This window comes from Diplotaxodon limnothrissa, linkage group LG20 (genome assembly GCF_057381915.1).
Source record: "Diplotaxodon limnothrissa isolate DT_005_m linkage group LG20, D_limnothrissa_male_GT1.1, whole genome shotgun sequence".
In the NCBI taxonomy this organism is placed as follows: Eukaryota; Metazoa; Chordata; class Actinopteri; order Cichliformes; family Cichlidae; genus Diplotaxodon; species Diplotaxodon limnothrissa.
In genome coordinates this window covers 34,717,008-34,742,451 of record NC_140615.1, presented here as the reverse complement: position 1 = coordinate 34,742,451, position 25,444 = coordinate 34,717,008, and the positions used below count along the sequence as shown (strand labels likewise).

At 37.6% G+C, this 25,444-nt stretch overlaps 1 protein-coding gene across 1 annotated transcript; it reads left to right on the top strand.

The window, feature by feature from the left end:
- The first annotated feature begins 10,194 nt into the window (after window positions 1-10,194).
- Window positions 10,195-23,175, top strand: ormdl2 (ORMDL sphingolipid biosynthesis regulator 2). The gene is made up of 4 exons (XM_085344383.1): window positions 10,195-10,216; window positions 16,556-16,729; window positions 21,513-21,664; window positions 22,780-23,175. The coding sequence occupies exons 2-4, from the start codon at window positions 16,556-16,558 to the stop codon at window positions 22,913-22,915; spliced, it is 462 nt and encodes a 153-aa protein (XP_085200509.1). The 5' UTR covers window positions 10,195-10,216; the 3' UTR covers window positions 22,916-23,175.
- Window positions 23,176-25,444: the final 2,269 nt, after the last annotated feature.

The following is a 25,444-nucleotide window of genomic DNA, read 5'->3' as shown; positions in this document are numbered from 1 at the left end:
TCTGAAACGCTCGTCGTTTATGACAGGGGTCCCCAATCCCAGTCCACGAGGGCCGGTGTCCCTGCAGGTTTTAGATGTGTCCTTGATCCATCACAGCTGATTTAAATGGATAAATTACCTTCTCAACATGTCTTGAAGTTCTTCAGAGGCCTGGTAATGAACTAATCATGTGATTCAGGTGTGTTGACCCAGGGTGAGATCTAAAACCTGCAGGGACACTGGCCCTCGCGGACTAGGATTGGGGACCCCTGGTTTATGATTATGTCGATTGGTCAATCAGAGGATTCTTAGATTAGCCTTTATTGTCTCCCTTGGGAGAAATTCACCTTGGTCAAATGAGGCAAACATGTCATCTAAGAGATCAGACACATAGAAATCCTCATTACCACATGCAGCCACCCATTGCCATTTAATAATATGATTGATAATGGCACTATAGAAAATGTGGTTTGGTCAGTGGTTGTTGATCAGTGGTCATGAGAATTTGCATAATCATGATGAAGGAACTGACCACCCAGCCCATTGTTCCTTCAGTGGGCTGGTTTCAGTCACTATGCGAATGTACTGTTTTTAAGATTTGGGGAAACCTGCAGTCAGCTGAGACTGAAGAAGTCACTTGGATGAGTGATGAAACATTTCTGCCACTGAAAACGCTACGTCCACATGAATCAACTTTTGGAGAGTGGGGTTTCAACAATCCATTCAAATTTGGCTTACATTCACTGAGAATTTCAAGGTCAGCTTAATTTATTTATTTGTCAAAGATTTGAAAACAAAATATATTGTAAGACTTTTTTGCCAATATATACAGATATATTAAAAAAACAAAATGAATTTGTGATCAAAAACTTTATTCACCTGATATTTACTAAAAATGTAAGCAAATTTTACTAAACATTAAAATTAATGCTACACATTTACTATATCCACAAAAATAACATAAATATACTCAAAATTATGTCAGGTATATTAAAATAGGTTTCAACAGAGCAAATAACAAAAGCTTCTACTGTGTGCTTCTTTTTACTGCACTACAAACTCCTTAAAGTATATGTAAAAAGAACAAAGAAAACAAAATGAACATGTCCATAATACAATAATTCATTTACTACTATAAAAGTAAATACTGCCCAGAAAGGGACCTGTGTTGGCGGATATTTGTGCTCTCAGAGTGCTTCTTGTTTAATTGTGTGAAAAAAGTGTGACGCTTAAATTCATCAGAACATAGTGTACGGTAATCGTGTGGTCAATAGCAATGACATCACTTCTCTTTTTATTTATTTATTTATTTAACAACATGCACATGCTACCGGGAAACAATATCCTCAGGATCCTCCAGCACTACCCCCCCCCCCTCTTTTACTGTTAGAGGGACAATAACCAGGTGAACTCAGGTGTAGATACCAAGTGAGAGACACAGCATAGGTCAAAATGATTTTTGCGAAGAGTAAGGGAAAATGACTAGGGATGGCCAACTCAGACTTGGCAAGGGAAAGCCAAGTCTGAGTTGGAAGGGGGAAGTGGTTTGAGTGCAGTGATGTAGTGAGTCAGAAGGAGATAAACACTGCAGCCAAAACAGAAAATCTCCAAGTGGTAATTGTTAGCATATATGTGAACAGTTTGGCCACACATTGCAGCAGAGACCATGATGTGGCCACCTGTAAATATAAGTAGTAGTAGTTTGTTTTTGTTTGTTTGTTTCTTGGGGGGGGGGGGGGGGGGGGGGGTTCTGCCTGTCCTAAATATGGTGTTTGACTTGGACAAACTCAGACACATTAACAGTGCTGGGAGGTAGTCAGATACATATTATATTTGACTGTGTTGACCTTTCCTACTCTTTTTTACTATGTTAATACAATAAGAATAAAAGAAAACTGAGGGGTTTTTTGTGGTCTCAAATGATAAAAGTCACTGGGATTCAGTAAAGATGCATGCACAGACTGACATACCTTGGAGGAGGTATGGAGCCATATCTGACAATTTGGCCAATTATGAAACAAACATTTCCCCCCTCTGTGTGAAACTGAAAAATAATTCTAGCAGAAAATGACAAAACCTCCATTTCTCAGTATATTTCTTGGTGCTTCATTTTCCTTTCAGTGCTTTCCATCATATTCAACAAAATCTGCCAAGTTTGTGACTTTCTGTTGACTTGTAATTTTCACCGATGGGCATAGCATTAGAGAGGCTAACCTTCATTTTACTGCAATAAAAATCCTTCCCTTCACAACCATTGGGTGGAAGCCAGACTTTAGAAAAGTGCATGGTCATCCAAATATGGGACACTTAGAGAAGGACATCTGGTCACCTTAGCTCTGGCTTCAGTATTCAAGCCAGCGCCGCTGTTAGTTATTTGATCCATATTTCTTTGAGGACAATAAATGTCTTTACAAAATTTCAGTCTAGACCAAAGAAGAGGTTCCTTAGAGCTGCTTGCTTTTGGATAGAAATTCTCTTATTCTGAGCCCCTCTATGACTTCTCATTTACATCATCCCCTAAAATATACTGATAAATATACATTTTCCACTCAAAAAAGTTTGTCAGAACACCCTGAACATTCAGTCAGTGGTCATTAGGAATAACATGATTTGTGCTTTTTAATTGTTTTCACACAATGCTGGGAAGCAACCACATCAGAGTGACATAACAGGTAACAGCACTTCTGCTTTATTTCTCTTCAATCATTCTACTCATTCCCGCTCTCCAAGACGCTTCCCTTACTGCACCATCAGACTCATCAAATCAAGGTTGAATTTCCACACTTGAGTTTACAGCTCATTGTTAAGTACTAAGTGATTATAACCCATCAACTGCTGCAGATGATCAGACAAATTCTGTGTGGACAATTCAACTATTGTTTAATAAGGGCAAATAAAAGACTCAGAGGTAAATATTAAATTTCCCTAAAGAAAAATGTCTGACGCAGCAAGCTTAAGTTTTTCAGAATATCCAAGACATTCAGCCAGTTCAGTAATGACATCACTTTCTTTTTCTCCTTTTTTACACAGCTCTCGTGCTACTGAAGAGGAGTCTCCTCAGTGTGACAGAATAGCAAACAGTACTTCTGACTTTGTTCACACTGGCATAGGCTTACTTATTTCCCTCCTAAGAGGTATTCCTATTTCCATAAAATCAAGCTTGTTAAATTAAGAATGAATTGCCACACTTATACTTAAACACTTTACTGCTCTGAGCATTCTGAAATCACAATGCATCAACAGCAGCTACAAAGAGATTCTCTGTTTACTTTACTTCAGCTTTATAATAGGACTGCACTGGAGTTTACCCAATGGCTAACTCAGTTTTCACAAAGTAAAAGAGATTAATAAATCATAATATAAGCCCATTTTATGAGTTCTGCATTCAATAAATAAAATCTTAATAGGCTATATCAACTGGAATCATCAGAAGTACTCATTATGCAAAATTATGTTTTTTGAAGCTTGGTGGGATTAATAAGTCACGGGGCTCTGGCACAAAAAATACGCTCCAACTGATCGACTCACCCAACTGTTTGCTTACTGTGGAAGGGGCATGCATTGAATCACAAAGCTTGACTAAAGGAAATGAAATAAAAAATATGCATCTATTAGAGACCTGAAACTGATGTTTATGTAAAAACAAAAATAAATGATTAAATAGAGAAAAGGATGGTCAGGTGACTGGCTTACTTCCAGAGCTTTTTTTGCAGCTGTGTTGTGTAAAAATAATACTAATAATAATAATAATAATAATTATCCTTTTATGTGTCAAGATGATTATGACTGCTTGCGCCTGTGAATCAAGCTCATGGTGAATCAACTGATGATTGTAAGACCGTCACTGCAGACAGTCTTACAATCAATCATCAGTTGTACAATCAGTGTTGTCTGGGTTCAGCTGATGAGCATATTTCTCTTTCTCACTATATTTATAATATAACATAAATGCTATAAGAGTCAAAGCATTTGCCCTTTTGACTGCTCAAACCAAAAATGCAGGTTAGTGATGACTGCTTCCCCTTGCTCTCCATTTAGCAAAAAGCCATTTCTTTATTTTTAAGCTAAGGAGTCTCTTATCAAAGAGAGAATACACACTGTTTGGAAAGGGAGTTGGCCAGTAACGTTGCACATAGAGACTCATTACAGAGTTGCAGTATAAAGAAGAACAAGGGGTGTCAAACTCCAGGCCTCGAGGGACGGTGTCCTGCAGGTTTTAGATAACACCCTGGGTCAATACACGTGAATCAAATGATTAGTTTATTACCAGGTCTCTGGAGAACTACAAGACATTTTGAGGAGGTAATTTAGCCATTTAAATCAGCTGTGTTGGATCAAAGACACATCTAAAACCTGCAGGACACCGGCCACTGAGGCCTGGAGTTCGACACCTGTGACTGTTAAACAAATTCACAAACTTGATACTAAGAAAACAAATGCAACTTAACAAGATGTCAAAGTGAAATAGATATCGAGTTTAACTCTCGATTTATCAGCATAAACTTGATGGTCTTAGGGAAAAAATACCACTTCCTTTCTCAAGTGAGTGCTGTGCATTCACAGCCGGACTGAAACTGAAGTATCTGCTCAGAAGGAACAGAGAATCAAAACAGGCCATTTGCATGACTCAACTGAGCAATTGCTCTTCACAGAATAAATTCAGATCCTCCAAGTGAAGACATCCTGTTTTCAAGGATTAAAAAACAATAAGTCTGTGAACTAAGAACATCAAAGTAGCTGGGACCTTCCTGTGAATTCACAAGGTTCCTTTCAGGTAGTCCAGTCTTCCTACACAGTCCATTCATGTGAGGCTAACTGGATGTGAGGTAAATAAAGTGCATAATGTGTAGAACAAAGTACGGTATAATCAAATGAATGTATGACTACATGGTTAAATGTGGCCACTTCATACTACAGTATAAAGCATTCTGGGTAGTCAGAAAGTCTAGAAAAGACTATGAATGTCAGTTCACTCCATTTATGTATTATTTTTAATTTCATGGCAAAATTAATCAATGCCCACGATACCATAGAAGCTAACAGTATAATTCTGTAGTTCACTGGTGGCTTTGTACAAAAAAATAGACAAAGATATAGCTCAGAGTTACAAATGGAAAACATACTGAGCTGCAAGACCCGTTTGTAGAAAACATGATTATATTATTCATCTCTATAGTAGAAAAGAGGAATACAAAGGTTACCTAGTCATAGTTTTAAAGTAATTTCCAATACTAGCTTCATAATACTTTTACACTAGACTAATATTTCATCTGCTGGCAGAGTGGTTTAGTTTTACTGCATAAAACACTGTCAGCTATGAATATTTAAAATTCAGTTTCACTGCGTTCCTAAACAGCACTAAAAGTAAATATTTATGTAAAACAATAAATAAGAATTTGGGGTTAATTAAGGCAAGGCAAGGCAAGGCAAATTTATTTGTATAGCACAATTCAACAACAAGGTGATTCAAAGTGCTTTACAGAGACATTAGAAACAAAAACAAATAAAAAGCATGATTTAAAATTGATTAAAACAAGCAAACTAACAAACTAACTAAACACACACATTTCACACCTGTTCGCGCAATCTGAACCCTTATCGTAAGGGGAGCTACCAGTCCTTCTGTGGACGAGCTACTTTCTATTTTAAATTCCCTGAATTTAAAATACTCTCTAGACCCAGTCTAGACCCAGTTGGGGAGCTACCCAGAGCTCTAATCCCACATCTGTTCGCGCGATCTGAACCCTTATCGTAAGGGGAGCTACCAGTCCTTCTGTGGACGAGCTACTTTCTATTTTAAATTCCCTGAATTTAAAATACTCTCTAGACCCAGTCTAGACCCAGTTGGGGAGCTACCCAGAGCTCTAAACCCACTTAACAAACAAACAAACAAACAAACAAAACAGTATATAAAATCAAAACAGATAGAATCAGAACAGTAGATAAAATCAGTAGTTAATGTAAGTTTTGAAATTTAAGCTTAACAAACAAACAAAACAGTATATAAAATCAAAACAGATAAAATCAGAAATAGGTAAGATCAGTAGTTAGTGTAAGTTTTGAAATTTAAGCTTAAAAGTGTGGATTTGGTGCTTTATTCAAATGCAGCTGAGAACAGGTGAGTCTTCAACCTGGATTTAAATAAACTGAGTGTTTCAGCTGATCTGAGGCTTTCTGGGAGTTTGTTCCAGATATAAGGAGCATAAAAGCTGAATGCAGCTTCTCCGTGTCTGGTTCTGACTCTGGGAACTGATAAAAGACTGGATCCAGGTTAAGGGTGATTTGGACAGATTTTAACGTCCTGCTATTACAACACAAAACAAAAATATATAAATGTATTAAAGAGGATGACTTATTTGAAGGAAGTCAAGTGAATTTTGATGACACCTGACGATTGCATTCAGTCGATGATTTCTTGAAAGGGAAAAAAGTTGTTTGTGTACCGACTAGTTTCCCTTAAAAAATAAATAAACTGAATTACCGAGCACTGTTGATGAAAATATTACTGATTAAAAATTATATATTGGAAATACTTTACATATTGTTAGAATTAATATTTGAAGCCTTAGTATCAGAGCTAGCCTTCTTGCCTAGTAAACAAAAATCATTGGTTATAATTTAGGTCTTTTATCTTAAAATCTGTGAATTTTAGAAATGATATAATTTGTTATAATCTTTGGCTGCCATACATGAATTGTCTATTAAATATTATTCCCACACATACTAAATTATGATTTCTACAGGCATCCAAATCTACCTTCAAAGACCAAACATCCAAATATCTTAGGGACTTCCATCAATCATGCTGCAGTAACTTTAGCTACATTCCCAAGATTCCACATTAATAAAGCCAGGAAACCTTCCATTTTTTTCCTATTTCTTTTTGTTTATTTTGTTTTACAATTCATATTAAATGTACTTTTCCCCCCCTTTTTTTCAATATTTTGACAAGCTGTGAGGAGGGAATTTTTTTATTAAACACGATGAACTGAGATGGAATTACCCTCATCTATTTGATGTGAAAAGGTCATATCATGTCCTCCTGAGAACTGAGGAAATCTTTCGGTTTAACTCTTTTGTCCACTACAGAGGACATAATGAATAGACTGGGTCTCAGAAGGACATGATCATATCATATTCTGAACGTGTAACCTAAGCCAAAAACTTTTTTGGAAACATCTGGGTGGTTTGAACAGCAGATATTTATCATTGGCTTACACTAGGTTAAGTACTTTTTTGTACAGTTCCGTTCATACTTAGTTTATAGTTTTTTGGTCATAATAGTTCATGTAATCATGTTTTTATCATTATGAATTTGAACTCAACTTTCATTTCTTTACTGTAAAAACAACGCTCTTACCAATAGATGTGTGACTAGGTATTTGTCATGTCATGGCTTCCATCCTCACTTTAGAAAGACCCACTGTTATCATATGTGTCCTGTCCAACCCAGAATGGGGGAAAGATTATTACCTTATAAAACCACCTGAGAAATGGCCAATCAACATGCTAATAACTGAAGTTGCAATGGGCATGATGCATTATTTCAAAAATAAATAAATAAAATTAAACGAATAATAAAAGAAGGCTACTTCTTACAGATTTTCTGATATGCACTAGAAATTGAATTATATTCTTGTTGTGGTTTTAGAGGTTGTTTGGTGTTCCTTTTAAGATGCAGTGGGTCACATCGACATGGTCCTTTGGCTCGTATTTTGCCTGTATATTGTTTATTTGATAAATGAGAGAAGGTACTTTTGGCTGCTTTCTTGGCCCAGAAGCTAGCTTGTGACCCCCTGGGGATTTCTAGCAAATGTGTTATTCACTACACCAGCAAGTGTTATTATTTTATTGTAACGTTGGTCCAATATGGCTGTAGTTAGCATGAATCCTGAAAAGAGGGTTAGAATATCTCATCTGACAACATTCAACCAGTTCATGAACCTTTTGTTGTTGATCTGGTGTCGGCACATATGAAGACCCACTGATATAGAGTCTGTTGAATACTTTTCTATTGCACGGGTGATAATTACTTGGTTTGGATGATCTAATATCATGTTCCTAAGATAGAGATGATGATAAGAAGAAAATTTACTGGTTTCATCATGTTCACTATAATCACTTATGTAATATATTTGATTAAAACTAGCTTGTGTCATTTTCCTCTGCTTTTCAAAGTCAACTTCCTCTTTGATCCTTAACCACTACAACATGTCATGTCACACTGATGAGAACATTATAGTGACTCTAGTGGCTTAACAAAAACATTCCACTATCAATCATCGGACAAGAAAACCAAACCTAGTATTACTGTGCTTTTCAATCTTATGTTCCCTAAATTCACCCCATTTGTTGATTGTTAGTGTGAGAGTTATTGTTAATCTGCAGAGGATATTGTGCTGAATATTTAGATTAGTGCATACAAACTCACTACATACTTTATTAGTACACCTTGCTAGTACTGAGTCAGAGCCCCTTTTGCCTTCAGAGCTGCCGTCTTTGTGACTGAGATTCAAAAAGTTCCTGGAAACATTTACAGATTTTAATCCATAGTGACAGGATAGCTTAATGTAGTTGTTGCAGATTTATTGGCCGCATATCCATGATGTGAAAACCTTTTATTTCACCACATTCCAAAGATGCTCTACTGGCCTGAGTTCTGGTGACTGTGGAGGCAATTTCCATGCAGTGAATCCTGCTGGAAGCAGCCATCAGAAGATGGGTACACTATGGTGATAAAGGGGTGAACATGGTCAGCAACACTACTGATTCAGAGTGTGTTTAAATGATGCTCATCTTGTACTAAGGAGCCCAAAGTGTAACAACAAAATATCCCCCACACCATTACATTACCACCACCCTGAACTGCTCATAGGTTTAAGTTATTTACCCTATTTTTGACCCCTCCAATCCATCTGAAAACCTTTTCCAATCTTTCATCATCCAATTTTGGCAAGCCAGTGTCCAGCAGGCAGCAGGTAACAAGATCCCTAAACAAAAAGAAAAAGAGTCACGAGGGAAACTGACAAACAGTATGACATGAGAAGAAACTGAGACAAAAGTAAACACAAGGAAATCAAGGAAAGTGGATGCTGGAGAGCAACAAGATACGGCTAAAACTAATTACACAAGACAAGAAGGTCAAACTGAACACAAGGCACAAAAAAATCATGACTATCAAAGTTAAACAGGAAAATGGATACAGGGATCTTAACTATATACAGGGAACACAAGGGAGGCAGGATAAACTACAAGAAGGAATACAACACTAACAAACTGCTACCATGGGGGAAAAAAACAAGATGGCAAATCAAACTGCACGAGTATATAATTCACAAACTCAACTTACAAAAGAGAAAACAAATGCTCTCCGATAATAGGCAATAAAAGGCATAATAATAATTCAGAATAATTATAGGAAGGCAAACTTAAGAAACCAACTGAAGATATTTAATAACAAACAGAATGTGAAAGCTCAAAAACCACAAAACTGTGTAAGATGACAAAGTGGTTATTTGAGTCACTGTTACCTTCCTCTCAGCTTAAAGGAGCCTGACCGCTATCCTATAACTTCTGGCATCAAGAAGGAATTTACCCACAGAGCTGCTGCTCACTGGATACTTTCTGTTTTTCAGACCATTCTCTATAAACCCTTGAGATGCTTGTGTGTGATAATTCCAGTAGATCAGCAGCTCTGGAAATACACAAGCCTGTTTGGCACCACATCAAAGTCTGTTACCTTACCTTTTTTCTGAATTTTGGCGCTCTGGTCGTCTTGACCATTTCTACATGCTCAAATAACGCCGTTGCTGCCGTGATTCTTAATTACATTGATGTGTTAAGAAGCAGTGGAACAGTTGTACCTAATGAAGTGCCCAGCGAGTAAGTGTATAAAGGGTTTTTTTGTTTTTTTTTTGTTTGTTTTTTTGTCCATGTGCGTTCCTGAAAGATGATCTGAAAGCTTCTGCATGCCTGCAGCCACCCTGATATCTAGGTAGTTATATGGGAATTAACAGTAGCACTAAATTGTGGCCAACACATTTACTGGGGCATCTCGGGAATTTCTTGGACAGCTGATCTTTAGTGTACCTCTCACAGTTTTCCCCTTTCACCTGTTTACCTGCCGTTGTTAAAGACAGGCTGGAGTTTTGACAGAGGAACCAGTCCAGCTCAAGCGAAGGCGGGGTTAAGAAGACAAAACAAGGAATTTCCTGGTGAGCTACGACAACACAGGAAGGTAAAGTTTTCTCCGGTGAAATGTAGCGCTTTAAATCTAGAAATACCACACGAGCTAGATTTGTTACTCACCGCACGACGGAATCGGTTTACGTCCTCAGTGCTTACGTATCGTGTGAAACGATTAATTGTAATTAAAGTACATTTAAACTGGTGTTAGCTTGTCAACCTGTAGGTAGCGGCTGTTAGCTAGCCCGCGAACGTCACGTGACTCGTATTTAGTTAAATAATATACTCGAAAAGTCTGAGCATTTTCTGAAAGGTTGTCTGTGTTGTTCTTGTGGTATATTTAACACTGTTCGAGTCTAAGGAGTCTGAAAATTGCGGTGAGACGACTGAATGTTGGCCCACTGATGTTGGGGACGGCTAAAAGAGGAAGCGTGTGTTTTGGTAACCAGAAGAACTCAGTCGGGTGGAGTCATTTTTCCCATAACCTCAACATGCTAGTTATGTTGACCACATCTAGCATGATAAGGCTTTGGTGCATGTGCTTTGTTGCATCTACTTTGAGAGGAAGCGTGTATTTTGGCAGCGAAACAAAATTCATAATAAGTCATTTTTCCCCCCCCAGCACTTTTTCCCAAAGCCTCATCATGCTGCTTACGTTGACCACATCTAGCACGATAAGCCTTTGGTGCATCTACTTGAGAGGAAGCGTGTATTTTGGCCACCAAAACAAAATTCGTATTAAGTGTTTTTTTTTCCCCCCCAGCGCTTTTTTCCAAACCCTCATCATGCTAGTTGAGGTTTTGGGGATTGTGTGCATTTGAAACTGTCATGCCTGCATGACTTTGAGACATCTGCACCAACAAAGTGCTGTGTTTGCAATGTGACATATACTCTGAACTTCTTTAATTTAAATTTTAAATGCCCCTGCAGAGCATGTTTAAAAAAAAAAAAAAAAAAAAAAAAAAAAAAAAAAAGAAAAGAAAAAAGATTAACGCGAAAGTTGCACAAGAAAGCCCACTCTGGAAACTAACTGGAAGTTAACGAGATTATAAACAAAAGGCAAATTGATACACTTGACTGAAATGTCAAAGTAGGGTTATTCCATCTCAAATCGTCACTTTTTTTTGTAATATTTCTTTGTTAAATCAGCTCCGATTTGAGATTGAGATCTAAGGCAGTGTTTGAACATGGATATATAAAAAAATAAGACAAAGGTTTGAAATGCTCACTCGCCTCTGTTACCTTGAATTAAGATCTCTGATTTGATAAAATACATTTAAATATCAAGTAGTCCTGCAAAGTCCTACATGAATCAAAAATCACTTTGCAAAAATTAACTAGTGAGAACCTCTGAATGGTATGCAGTTGAATTTCGCAATAATGCAAAATAAAACTTTTTAGCATAAAAAAGGTCACAGAAATGAAGACAATGCTACTTTCATTCAACTGTCATTGTGGATTGAGCAGTTTTATTAGAATTCTTGCAGCACTTATTCTTGTACAAAAAATTACAATCAGTAATTACATTCAGTTTGATGGTAAAAGAGGCTAGTGAACATTTTTTACTTCTATCTTTAAAATTTTTGAGAGATTCATGTTCAAACATTGCTCAGGTTTGAAAGTCTGAATATGCTAGAAGCATGTTAACGAGCCATTTAGCTGGCTTTGTAGAAGATGGAAAGTTTTGGGGGTTTGTTTTTTTCCTACCAGAAAACATTGTATAGCAGGTTATTAATAATTTGTCACATCTGAACTTGAATTTGAGCCAGACATCAGCCAGGTTGGCTGATACTACAGGTCAGTGGAGAACAGTTTGAACTGTTAGGAAGGCAACAATAACTTAAAAAACAAGTTACTACATCCAGAAAAGCACCTCTGAATCCACAACACGCAGGAAAACAGACAAAGACACGCTGTGGAAGAGAGCAGGGGATTAATAATAACGAATAATTAAACACAGAGAGGTGTTGCTGGTGTTTTGGTGTGGGGGTGTTTTCATGCCACATTTCGGTTCATTTGTGCCAACTGATATGGTGGCTCTGACAGGTCAGATGCACTGCAACCTAAAAAACACCAGTGAATAGCAAAATGCTGCAAAAGCACACAAAAACACAAAGGTTGAATAAAGCACAACAGAAATTGAAACCAAAAAAAAATCCAACTTGTAAAACACAAGTGTTTTGGGGAAGACAAAATGACAGAACAATTGCGAGATTGAATTCCAGTGCTTTTTCTGTGCTTGCGTAGAATTTCTCTATTTGCTGATCTTTTATTATGTTGTGTTGCATTCGACCTCTCAGGGTCGCTGTAACAGAGCATCATTTAAATGACATAAGCAAAAGAGAATGTACCCCTCCTCTGATAGCTGCTTCCAGAAAAGCTGAAAAGAATCTCCAACTGTTTTTTTTTTTTTTTTTTTTTTTGAACACGACAAAGTTCAAATGGCCTCCAGAGTCACCAGATCTCAATGCAAACACCAGCTTTGGGATGTGGTAAAAATGGAGATTAACATCATGGATATGCACCTGACAAATCTGCAGCAACTGCAGGAAGCATCACGTCGGTATGAACTCAGGTCTTTGAGGAATATTTTCTAGCACCATGCTGAAATTAAGCCACAAAGAATTAAGGCAGTTCTGAAGGTGAAAGGGGTCCAACCAGTATTCGAAAGGTGTGCCTAATAAAGTGAATGGTACATGAATAAAGTGAAACCAAGTGAAGGGTTTTTGTATGTGAATAGTTCATATAATGTGAGCATTTTCAGGACTTTTTACAGCTTAAACAAAGAGGAACATTTGGATGATGATGAATGTGTAATTTGTTTGTAGTGGTCTATCTTGTTTCAGATCAGATTGGGCTGTATAGGGGCCATAAACCACTGCTTGAAATTTAGACTTCAAGAAAGAGGGACTTCCCCCAATTAAATGCCTCCCACAGGGGGGATTTCTACACTTTGGTGGGTTATAGCCAGTTCTAGATATAATACAACCTGAAAAAGACTGATTTCAGAGGTTTCAACAGATAACCGATAACCTGAAGCTTGTGGATTTGAGTCATTGTTGAGATATTGGCTTCTCTGAGATGACCGAAAAACTTTTTTTACCAGTGCTACTGTAAGTGAGCTAGCTTACTTCCAGTAAAAGGAAATAATTAATGAGTGTCCACTAAAACAAAATAATTTCACAGAGCATCTCTTCAAAGGCAGGGAGAAAAAAAGTGTTAATAAGATAAGCAGATAAGCTTCTTTACACATTATTAGGCTGTTCTTGTTCTTCGATGCCATAAGTAACTTCTAATTGAAAAGTTTATACTTGTTACCTGTATGTGACCACAGTTAGGGCTGTGCAATATGACCAAAATCTCATATCCCGATATAAGAATTCTATCGTCCGATAACGATATAAATCACAAAAATGTAACATTTTCTGTAAATTCTGTGAATCTCGGGCAGCTCGACTTGCGTGAAGTGTTTCCAGCTGCGCGTCATGTACCTGGAGTCGAGTGTTTTAACAGATGCATGAAACGATATATTTTTAGACATAAGTTGTAACGGCCGCCGTTTTCTTTGTGAGTATTTATTACACAGCGTGCTGCGGGGAAAAGCCTGTTCTAACGTTTGAGTCTAAGGTTTATTTTTTAGCACCTGTCGGCTCTTTTTTACTTCTCATCCGTAAATAATCTGCTCTTTCACGTGATTCAGTTTATTTTGAAAAGTCTCAACAGGATCTTGAGCTTTATTGTGAAAGGTTTATGTGGAACATAAACAAGCGGACACGCGATGGTGTTACCGTCGTTGTTGCTAACCACAAGGCATAAAAACAGGCGCTTGTCCGTCTGTAGTGTGGTTATATTAAATATAAGAGAAAGAGAGAACTTTAAGAAATTAATATAGCCACTACAGGGACTAGAGCTGGGCGATATATCGAGTTTTTAAAACATATCGATATATTTTTATACGAGATATAAGATGTGACAATATCCTTTATATCGATATAGTCTATGTTACGTTATAATTATAGTTGTGGAGCCGCAAGTTTGCCTCTCTTTCGTCCACTTTTGTCTCTACGCAACGTTACTCCGCCTCGCCTTCACTGAAGACAACTCCCCCTCCTACCCCATCGCTTCACGTACAGGCAGCGACAAGACGGACACGGCAAATCTCCGTTAACGAGTTACTGCGCATCGCCCCATGCGTGGGGCTGGACGGCGTCAACGTGCTAACGAGCTAAACATGCTAACGAGCTAACCGCGCTAACGAGCTAACAGCGCTAACCCTAAAATCCTTTCATTCTCTCAAAAGTTGATAGCGCGCCTTATGTATGAATTCTGGTTGTGCTTGGTGGCCGCGAACCGATTTTATGTGGTACACGGCGTTCAGCAATCTGTCAAAAATGTTTGAGTACGACTTTGGTAAGCTACGGAGCTGCACCGCTTGATAGATTGTCGGCGCATTACGGCTACCGAAGAGCTTCGCGGAGTGATACGTACTGTGCATCAACGTAATATTACCGTATTGTGTGTGTATAAGGACCATAAATGGCACCTGTAAGAGACGTGGTTATGAAGCGGATTTCAAACTCCAGGCTATCAGTCACACAGTAAAACTTGGGAACAGAGCAGCTGTAAAATCTGTCTGTCTTTGTTATTACGCTCAGCGTCTTTTAGTTTACATTTTGACTGCACAATTGTGAGCTCTTTGTTTAGCACAAAAACAACCTTGTTTTCTTTTATTTATGGAGCATTATTATTTAATGAATGCTCATAATTTAATTTTGAGTAATTTTTCATGTACATCTGTGCTGTATGTTAATAAAAGTGCCTGTGTGACATCTGGGACACAGCTTTGACTAAGAACTCTTTTTGTTCTTACTTTATGGCTTAAAAAAATATCGAGATATATATCTTATATCGCCATCCAGCTAAAAAATATCGAGATATGAATTTTGGGTCATATCGCCCAGCCCTAACAGGGACCATCAAAACGGTGAAAAAATATTGCCGTAAACAGTTTATTTTGCAATACCACGAAACAAACGATAGCGTAAAATGAAACATAGACGTTTGTATATCATCATCCGATATATCGTTATATCAAACAGCCCTACTTGTTACCTGTATGAAGTTGACTGGGCTTAATATTATTAGATTCAGTTAATTGTGTGGGGGATTTTCCCACATTATAAGCGCTATATTTGCAAGATTACGTCACATACAGTTTGCACAGTCCTGCACTGATGAACTAAAATTAGTTTGATAGCCCTGCTTCTTTTTATATGAATGAAATGAGTAGCTAACATGACAGAAAACATTTCCATGAAAAAATATGGACCCACTCCTTACCTCCTCAAAATCAGCAAAATATCTTTCTAAAATAATCTAAGCATATTATGAAAGCATTTAAAACAGTCACAGACCCTTGGAGGTCATAGAGGACATAGTGGGAGGGTAAACATTTTGTACTTTTTAATTGGTGTGTAATTTTATCTCTTATATTGAAGAAGTTATAAAATATACAAAAATAATTTGAATTAAAATAAGGATTTCATCTCTCTCCCTACTTAGCATACTTCATGCTGCTGTAACTTGGAAAATGTTGATAGTATGAAAGTAACATTTTGCACGAAATGTACTAAAGTGATTGTACAAAATGAAGAAAAAAAACCAGCTGATTCTGACAGGTCACATGGGATTGTTGTTGGTTTTTTTTTCATGGAATGGCCCAGAATAAATTAAAAGTATTATTCACTGATTTAACTTCCTTTTAGCTGCAGAGCAGATCAAGATCTTGACGTTATTGTTGTCTATATGAAAGGTACAGCAAGCAAAACTCAGGAACAAACAATGTACTGAGCTTGCGTGCAAAGGTTGTAGTCACTGCTGTAATGTAAAGCTTTTTGAAGCTTTTGTTGCATAAACAGATACCTTTGTTGCTAATAGGCATGTTGATGTGAAGATAAGATTTACATTAGGTATCCCAAATATCTGGAAATTCCTGTGTTACACAAGCCAAACCATTAAACAAAATCTATAATAAAATAGCATAAATAGACTAGCTGAAAAAAATAAATACAATATGATGAGCTCAAAAATATAAAAATGACCTAAGAGAAAAAAGTTCTGTAAAATATAATAAAGGAGATAAATGAATGAAAATTTAAATAAAATAATAAAACGCAACGTAAAAAGATGATTCGCAATACAGCAACAAAACAAAAAGCAACTGAAATTAGCCACTGTTATAAAATTACTACTGTTTAAATTGTCCAAGTTTCTGCTTGCTTACGTCTCGAAGCTGGAACTCTGTGGGGTCAAATGTTTACATTTGAGTGCTTCTGAAGCATGTGGGTTTTTGTTTGGTTTTTTTCCATTTACGTTTTCTTTCCTTTTCTAGATGAATGTGGGCGTCGCTCACAGCGAGGTAAACCCCAACACACGGGTGATGAACAGCAGAGGGATATGGCTTACCTATCTGTTGCTCACTGTCGTCTTACACATCGTCCTGCTCAGCATCCCTTTCTTCACTGTCCCGCTGGTCTGGACACTAACTAACGTCATCCACAATCTGGTCAGTAAAGCCTAAACAGCTGTGCTGTGTAGAAATGAACATTTTCATGCAGTTCATCAGTTCATTTTTCTTTTTTTCATGAGCCTAGTTTCAGTTTTTATTTCAGTTAACTAAAATCTTTTTCCACACTTAGTTTCAGTTTTTACCTTTCAGCCGTAAAAGGTTGATGGGCTTCCGGATGGGCAGGCAGCGTGGACACGAGAGCTTCAAATTGATGGTGTAGCTACTAAAAATCTCTGACAAGTTCAGATCTCAGGGACCTCAACCTACAGGTCAGAGGTCAAGTTTTCTGAGAGTCTTCTGAACATGATGGTCGTGTCCAAATTCATGGGCTGCATCCTCCTGAGGACTCGCCCTTCGCGGTCTACGTGGGCGAGGTCGTCAGAAGGTTGGGTAGGCCGGAAGTAAACGGCTGTGAAATTGGACGGTCTAGCCTTCAGATTTGTGTCGCCGCTGTCTCGGTGGAGTTTAATAAACTCAGCCGTCTGCTTCTTGCTATCTAAAATATAACAGGACACTGGTGTAAATTCTCGACTATCTCACACTTCTGTTTAATCAGTTTTTGGTTTGACGTTTATTCAGCTGTGTGAAAACCAAGGAGGAACCCACCCGGGGGATTAATAAAGTTTTATTTTATGTAACCTAATAACTTTAATCTCAGCCAAACCGATTTACTCACGAACAAATAAAACACTGAAAAAAGCCAAACAAGAAAATTTTTAGGTTATCTAAGTGACTTATATATTACGTTTAACCTGAGTAGCGAAAGACCGCGATAATCTGAAAAATGATCTGCCGGGAGTTTGCTGCTCTCGGCGGCTCAAGTGACCCTCGAGCCCCCGGCTAGCTATCGAGCTGGTGGATAACAGACGTCTCCGAAAACGTCAGAGCACTTTTGCAAATATGCGATGTCTTGATAAACTGAGCAGATATTTGAAGTTTACAGACCCACATTCTCGCCTGAAAATATGTTAAACATTTATTTTGTGACCCAGAGTAATAAGAGTAATATTAAAAACTTAGTGGCCGCCATTGTTTTATAACTGGAATTGGCTGCGCAATGAATTCTGGGATATGATGGGCCACGAAGGATACACCTGACCCATCCTTTAAATTCAGGGAAAAGGAGGACGCATTTGTCGGTTGCATTCGGAGGAGTGTACGACTTTGGACAGCCTTCGTCGCGTCGCTGTGATGTAATCGGCCTACAAATGCAGCCCATGAATTTGGACACGACTGATAACTGTGGGACAAGTCGACATAGGATTTTTAAATTGATACAATAGTTGTGTACTAGGAGTCTGAGCGTTATCACTGGCAGTTGCTAGTATTTGTAGTCTAGCAGGTGACAGGTATAGATACAGATAATATCAGAATCTAATCTGATTAATTCATAATTTAGCTTCTATATTTTGTGAGATCATAAAAACATCAAATTATTAAACAATGCTATTACACTAAACTGACAAATAGATGACAGTAAAACCTTTTGGTATATGACGTCAAAGACAGTGGACACTTGCATATTTAATCAGTTTTTCTTCAGTTTTATCATGACTTGTGCTGACATGTTTTTGTGTGGCACCCCCGCCTAACAATATTGCGTGATCCTGGGATGTTATTCCATTTTACATGCTGAAAGGTGGCATTGTCTGTTTTACTGTAGGGTGCGTATGTGTCGTAAAATATCGGTTTATCTGTTTTCAGGTGAAAAGAAACTGAAATTGTGGTCACGCTTTCATTTGCATTTAATCTGCAGATCAGCACACAGCACTACTTTCCTTAACACCTCCCTCCCCCAATATCAGTAAAGCGTGCTGGTGTCCAGAGTTAATGAGAAAAGTACAACTTTGTGAAGTACCATGATCTTGGTTGTTCATAACAGTGCTAAACAGTTTATCAGAAGTCGTCTGCTTCAGAGATAAAAAAATTTTGATTTTGATATGCTAAATTCAAATCATGTACAGTTGTTATTTTTTTTTAAATTTTCACCAATTTGCTGCTTAGATGAGTTTTACTTATAAATTGTAAGCTTATGTCTTCTCATCTGTTTATAGTTTTATATATTAATACAGTTATGTCTAGAGATGGACCGATCCGATATTACGTATCGGTATCGGTCCGATACTGACCTAAATTACTGGATCGGATATCGGAGAAAAATAAAAAATGTAATCCGATCCATTAAATATCACGAAAGCACCTCACAAAACTTGCAACACGCCGTAACTGACCTCAGAACGTTAGCACGTCGGAGCAGTATGCATCACGTGATAGAGCGGCTGTGGCATGCGGGACCTGTCGATGGTCTGGATAGCATGTGGAGCTTCGCTAGCAACCCGGCATTTCATCTCCGACAAAGTTATCCCGAGAGAAGTAAAGCAAGTGTGTAAGTCCATCTCTGAATGTTTGTAAAGCATTCCTGCGTTAAGCTTAACAAACGATATATGGAGCGACTGCCTCTTCTTGCTGCTACTTCAATCGTGAAACTGCTTAAATGATCAGCTGATCGGCTTTTCTGTCGCGAGTCCGTCTGTCTTGTTTGTTTTTGGCCCACTTTGCACCAGAAAGAGGAAACCAGCGGCTGAACAACAGCAGCACGTTTAAGCTTGATCAGCTGTTGTTAGAATGTATTTAATATTACTTTCTACTCGAGGATCTTTTTCTACGTAGCTGACGCTGGTAACTGTGCAGGGGCGGATCTAGCAAAGTTTAGCCAGGGGGGCCGATAGGGCATTAACAGGGAAAAGGGGGCACAAAGACATACTTTTCTTTCTTATTCTCATTTAAAATGTCTAGCTTTTAATAAATAATTATCTGACACCCAAAGTTTTAATTTGATGTAAAATGAATAGAAGTCAGTTACTGTATATAGTGACTATTAAGTCTAATATATACCCTAGTAAGCTATAGTACTTTTTCCTTTGGGAAGGTACCATCTGTGCAGTCTGCAATTTTGTTGAAGAAAGATGTTGAATCTATTTAATATTTCTTGAAAAATAATTGATTTCTGTGCATTTTTTTTCACACTGCATCAAATTAAGGTTGATTACGTCGATTAAGCATCATGAGGTGGAGCGTGAGGGGTGGTTCCCTATTTTTTATTTATTTATTTTTGTTGTTGCTGGGAGTTGGAACCCTATTAGTTAGGTTGCTTAATATTTATGCTAAGTACTCTTTAAAATATCAGAATAGGGAGGATGGTGTAGGTTTAAGTTTATTAGATTGATCAGTATTGCTGAACTATGAAATATTTTTTTTTGCATACAGGTATAACAGAATAGCTTTAGTGTAGTTGTTGTTTTAAACTTGAGTATGAACTTATACAAAATGCAGCAAGATATTTAAAAAACAGTTTTGTTGATTAAAAAACACTATATCGGATTCATATCGGTATCGGCAGATATCCAAATTTATGATATCGGTATCGGACATAAAAAAGTGGTATCGTGCCATCTCTAGTTATGTCCATAATTTGTTGAGTTAAGACTCAGTTTTTGTAGTTTTCTCTGTACACCATCACGGATTTGAACTCAAACAGTGATTGAAGTGCAGACTTTCTGGGGTTCCAGAAAACTGCATTAACTGTTTAGGAATTGTTGCAATTTTTATACATAGTTTGTGGATGTTTCCGCAACAAAACCAAATTATTTATCGCTGTAAAGCCCGAACCATTAAGTACTTGCCAGAATATTCAATCGTTTTGAAACTGGAGTCTTTATTGATTCTTCTGAGAATTTAAAACAAAGCTGAATAAAAATGTGCATTATGAGTTTTAATTTGGATATTTTTTTACTACACCTGGCATTTTCCGATCCCTGTAGGATTATCCATCACACTGATGATGTGTGATGGATAAAGAGATACGAAAGAATTCAAATGTGATGCACTCTGCATTACAGGGTTAAGAGTGAAGGGGATCAATAAAAGAAAGTATTTACTTAGTACTAAGTTTACATGCATTTCGCTGGTACAATTTCCATTATTTACAGTACTTTATACAGCATATTGTGAAAGAAAACTAAAAAAATTACTTGTGAGATATTTTATATCTAATATTTTAATATGCTTTAAGAAAACATGTAACTTTACTGTGTGGCATTAGATTTCCTGCTACTAGAAAGGTCAAATCTAAGGTCAGAGTGGAAGTTGAAGGGTCAAATTTCAATGTCACATTTGAAATCTGTATAAGAGCCCAACTTCATCAACTTTAGATGAATAGTTTAAGAATAATAATTTGGTCTAAGAGGCAAGCTGGTAACATATCATTTAAAACTGGAGCCAACCAATGTACAGCATCATTTTCAGTTCCAGTGACTAAAAATTAGCGAACATTGGCAATTGTTTCAGAATCATTTTGGCTTTACATCAGTATGATTGAAAATCTAAAAACCAGCTGAATTGCTGCTGTTGTTGAAAGTGTATTAGTTGTTGTTTTAATATCTCAGGGAAGCGCTGTTCTTTAAAAAACAAAACCAAAAAAACCACCAGTTTTGCAGTGCACATCAGACAAAATGTATGTTGTTTTTCTTTTCCCACGGTTTATACCTTCAGTGTGGTTTGCACCTGGGGGAGGTAATTTTGCTCTCCACAATACTGCTCTTACATGTCAGAGCTGGGAAAATTTGTTGGGTCACTTCCAGGGTTAATGAAAACATCAGCTCTCCGGGCAGTGACTGAAATGTCTCCTTGATTCGTCGTTGCACTTGAACTTGCATGGAGTATTACTTCTTCTTCCCCCTGATAATGTTTGTAGATGACTGTTGTTATGTCTCCTCTGCAGGTGATGTACCTGTTTCTGCACACAGTGAAGGGCACTCCCTTTGAAACACCAGACCAAGGCAAAGCCCGTCTGCTCACACACTGGGAACAGATGGATTACGGCGTCCAGTTCACATCTTCACGCAAATTTCTTACCATCTCACCAATTGTTCTGTAAGTACATACACTGTTCACAACAGAACGTCACAGATAGCTTACAGTTTCACTTTCATTAGGATGAGTAATTTAACATGTAAAGGTTGCATAACTGCTGTATGTTATTTGACAACAATTTAGGCTTTTAACCGCTTTTTAAAGGATTTGTTAACAGTGATCAGCCGACAGAAACAGAAATATCAGCCCAAATAGCGACTGGCTACCCCAAGAATTACCCGTTGCCCTTATCAGTGGATAGAAAGTTAAACTTTGCTATGTTCTTTAGCCAACATGAGTCCTACATGTGTTTGTGTAAAGTAATTAAATTAAAAAGTAGTCTGCTTTTATAATAAATAAAAGATTTGGCAGTTTAATAGTTCTCCAAAGAGTAAAAGTAAAAAAGTACACCAGTTTCAATATAATTTTGACTGCAGTTGAGCAAATTAGTAAGCCAGCAGGGATGGTAGTGAAAGCAAGTGAAAGCAAACAAATCTGTCAACTCACTGTTAAATCCCCTGTTTTATTCTGTGACTGTTTTTTTTCCTTTTGGATTTCAAAACCATAGTTAGGGACGCTCGGGAAAAGCAATTTGCATGTATTCATTCATGCTAACCACCGCTACTGAGGTTCAGTGAAACTAAGAGGAAAAGGTCTGAGGTGATAGACGTAGGCCGGTGATTCCCAAAGTGTGGGCTGTGAAGGCATGGACGATGGGGCATGAGAGGTCATTTATAATAAATGCAGTTTTTTTTTAAAACATATATATTAAATATATATATATATATATATATATATATATATATTATATGATTTTTATAGTAGAGGTTAAACTTGTATGATCCCCTTTTATAGGTTGAATCCAATGATAATTCTTTTGGCTTTGGTTCCAGAAGTTTGTTAGAATTTTTTTCTTTTTGTTTTTAGATTTGTAATTTTGTTTAAAATTGTTGTGATGAATATGAGTTTCTGGGATTGAGGTTGGCCAAAAACTGAAAAGCTAAGGCCAAATATTCTCAGCCTGAACTTTCTGTGTGTCATGTACTTTTGTTTTATCATGTATTTGTGTGTGTGTTATAATCCTGAAGAATTCATGTTGATGCTGATGCTTTCTTTCTCTCACTCTTTCTTTACAGATATATTCTTGCAAGTTTCTACACAAAATACGATCCTACGCATTTCCTCATCAACACGTGCTCGCTCCTTAGCGTCCTCCTCCCAAAGCTGCCTCAGTTTCATGGAGTACGGATATTTGGGATCAACAAGTACTGACAGAACACTGGATTTTAAACTTCAACACTGGACTGTTTCAATTTTAGAGGCTGCAAAAGAAGAAAATCTGTTTAAATGGTCTGAACATGTACACATTGTTTGGAGTATTACATGAAAGTTGCTTGCAGCCTGGTGAAAGTAAATGCACTGCTGCTGTTTAATCAAAGTAAACGATGACATTCCCGATGTAAAGGCCAGACATGTTTGCTCTTGTCTTGGAGAAAGAGCATATTTATAACTGCACTGCTTTCACGTGTAGCTTTTCTACAGATGTTGGTTGTTGTCATGAATGTAAATGAATATTTGATTCATGTTGCAAATGGCACTTGAAAGTTTTCTTTTTCTTAATTTACTATGAAGGATTAACATGCAGCATGCATTTACATGCCCATAATAATAATAAACATTTTGCCATGATAAACATAATCATGTAATGTTTGATTCAACAGCAGGGTTATCTTTATTTCACAGAATCTAGTGGGAAAAGTGCAAAATCCCATTGTACAGAGGTGTGCAGGAATCAAATCCTGCCAAAATCTCTATTATAAATGATCAATTGTAGGTCAGTGTACAAGCTCCGGGGAAATCCAGACACTTTACATGAAGCAGCCATGTGGGGGCCATCACAGAGATTGCAATATACTCGTATATCCAAGGGATTCTCCCCCTTCCACATGCACCGTGGTCGCGTTTGCATTGCAGCGAGGTTTCCCTGTTTGTGACGTTCTTTGGGGAAGTTAAAAAAGAAAAAAGAGCGACGTGTGAATGTGATTACACTGCCAAACAGTGCCTGGGAAACACATGCAAATAACGCCAGCTGTTTCAAACAAGTTGTGTAATCGAGTGTAATCATTTGCAAAAGTGGTATTTGGGTTGTTCCCTGTCTCCAAATGTTGTGAGGGCAGACGTATAATGTAAAGAAGCCAGAGATGGAATGCACAGGGCAGTCGGGTTTAAATGTCAAAATGTCCCCAATACATCAGAAATGGCTCACTGAAACTAGAGAGTGGGAGAGAAAGAATGAATACAATGTTTTAGCTCTAACGTATACTTAAAGCTGCCTGATTGAAGATAACACTGTGTGGCTTTAACAGCAAGTTAGGTCCACTGCAGTTTTTCCCTGTTCTGTTTCCACTTTCAGTTTATTGTGAACTTAGTAAAACCTTGAAGATACATACCGTATATTTAAACGCTTGACTCAACATTGCATATGTAATGCGAGTGTTTGCCAGTCATGACTGGATTACATAGAAGGTTGTGTGGCACGATATGTCGGAAGTAATGCGAAGATATGAGAAATGTCGCACATTCTTACTTTACAGCTGAGTGGTGGTTTCTTTGAAGTTAAGGTCATATTTTAACAGATTTAAAGATGCCCCTTTAAATGCGAACACCAGCGAAAATCATTTGAAAGATGCGTGTTTCAAACTGAAAATACTGTTTTGCTTATTTTGTTTCTAGATAAGTGAGGAACAACAGAAGATATCGTGTCTAAAGTACATTTGAATCTGCATACTGGACAAATGAATCACTCGACAGAAACAACAAAAACAGTTTCTGCAAATGCTGTTTGATTCAAATCACTCCATTGTTGTCTGCAAAGTGGGTTTGCTGCTATGACAGGAGTTACCAAAAGAAGCATCAATGATTTACAGATAGAATCTACTTATCCAATTCAGGGTGACTGAGGGGCTGGAGCCCATTCCAGCTACCCACAGAGCAAAATATGCTACAACCTGGGCAGGTCACCAGCCTGCTGCGGGGCTAACAGCAGGCAGGTTAACTAGTGTTAACCCAACACCACTACATGTCTTTGGACTGTGGGAGGAAGCTGGAGTGCGGGGACAACATGCAAACTCTACACAGAAAAGCCCTGCCAGGTGCAATCCACCACCTGATTTTATTTTCAAAAAAAATGATCCGATCTTTAGTAAATCAGTTGTTAAACCTGTTGAAATGTGACCTGGTTGTCAAAAAGAAGCAGGACAGAATTGGGCTCCGACATCAAATTGGTGGAAAAGAAGTATTTTATTAAAACAAGCAGGTCCTCTTAAAAGATTCCCATGCTAATTTCATTCACCGAAGTCATGGCATTTTGACCAGACCACCAAACAAACCTGGCACCAACACAGCACCACAAAACTGCTGTGACCAAATTCAAACCGAAATGTGGGTTGCTTCCTAAAAGGCATCAAGGTAGAACTGGCTCTGTACCAGGACGGGGATAGAGCTGGTAGAAAGGCCACCTACTAAACAAAAGTGAATAGAAGTAAACCAAGAAAGACAGTAGCACAACCTAAATAATCAAGAATTATAATCCACACTCACACCATATAACCGAATGCTTACATTATGCCTGCTTTTTTTTTTTAAAAGGTCAAACAGGCCCTTCTAGAGGCCTGTTTGACCGGGGGCTTTACCTACATATGGTAATATGTCATTAATGATGACACGTCATGTGTTGGTGTGATGGAAGGATTGTTCAAGCGCAACACAACAAAATGTTTTATATGATAAATAAGTATTGTT

Bases quoted from the DNA above. Each gene is read 5' to 3' on its own strand.
- ormdl2 (XM_085344383.1), top strand. From the start codon at position 16,556: ATGAATGTGGGCGTCGCTCACAGCGAGGTAAACCCCAACACACGGGTG. The intron at 16,730-21,512 runs GTCAGTAAAGCC...TCTCCTCTGCAG, and splicing joins CTAACGTCATCCACAATCTG to GTGATGTACCTGTTTCTGCA. The intron at 21,665-22,779 runs GTAAGTACATAC...CTTTCTTTACAG, and splicing joins ACCATCTCACCAATTGTTCT to ATATATTCTTGCAAGTTTCT.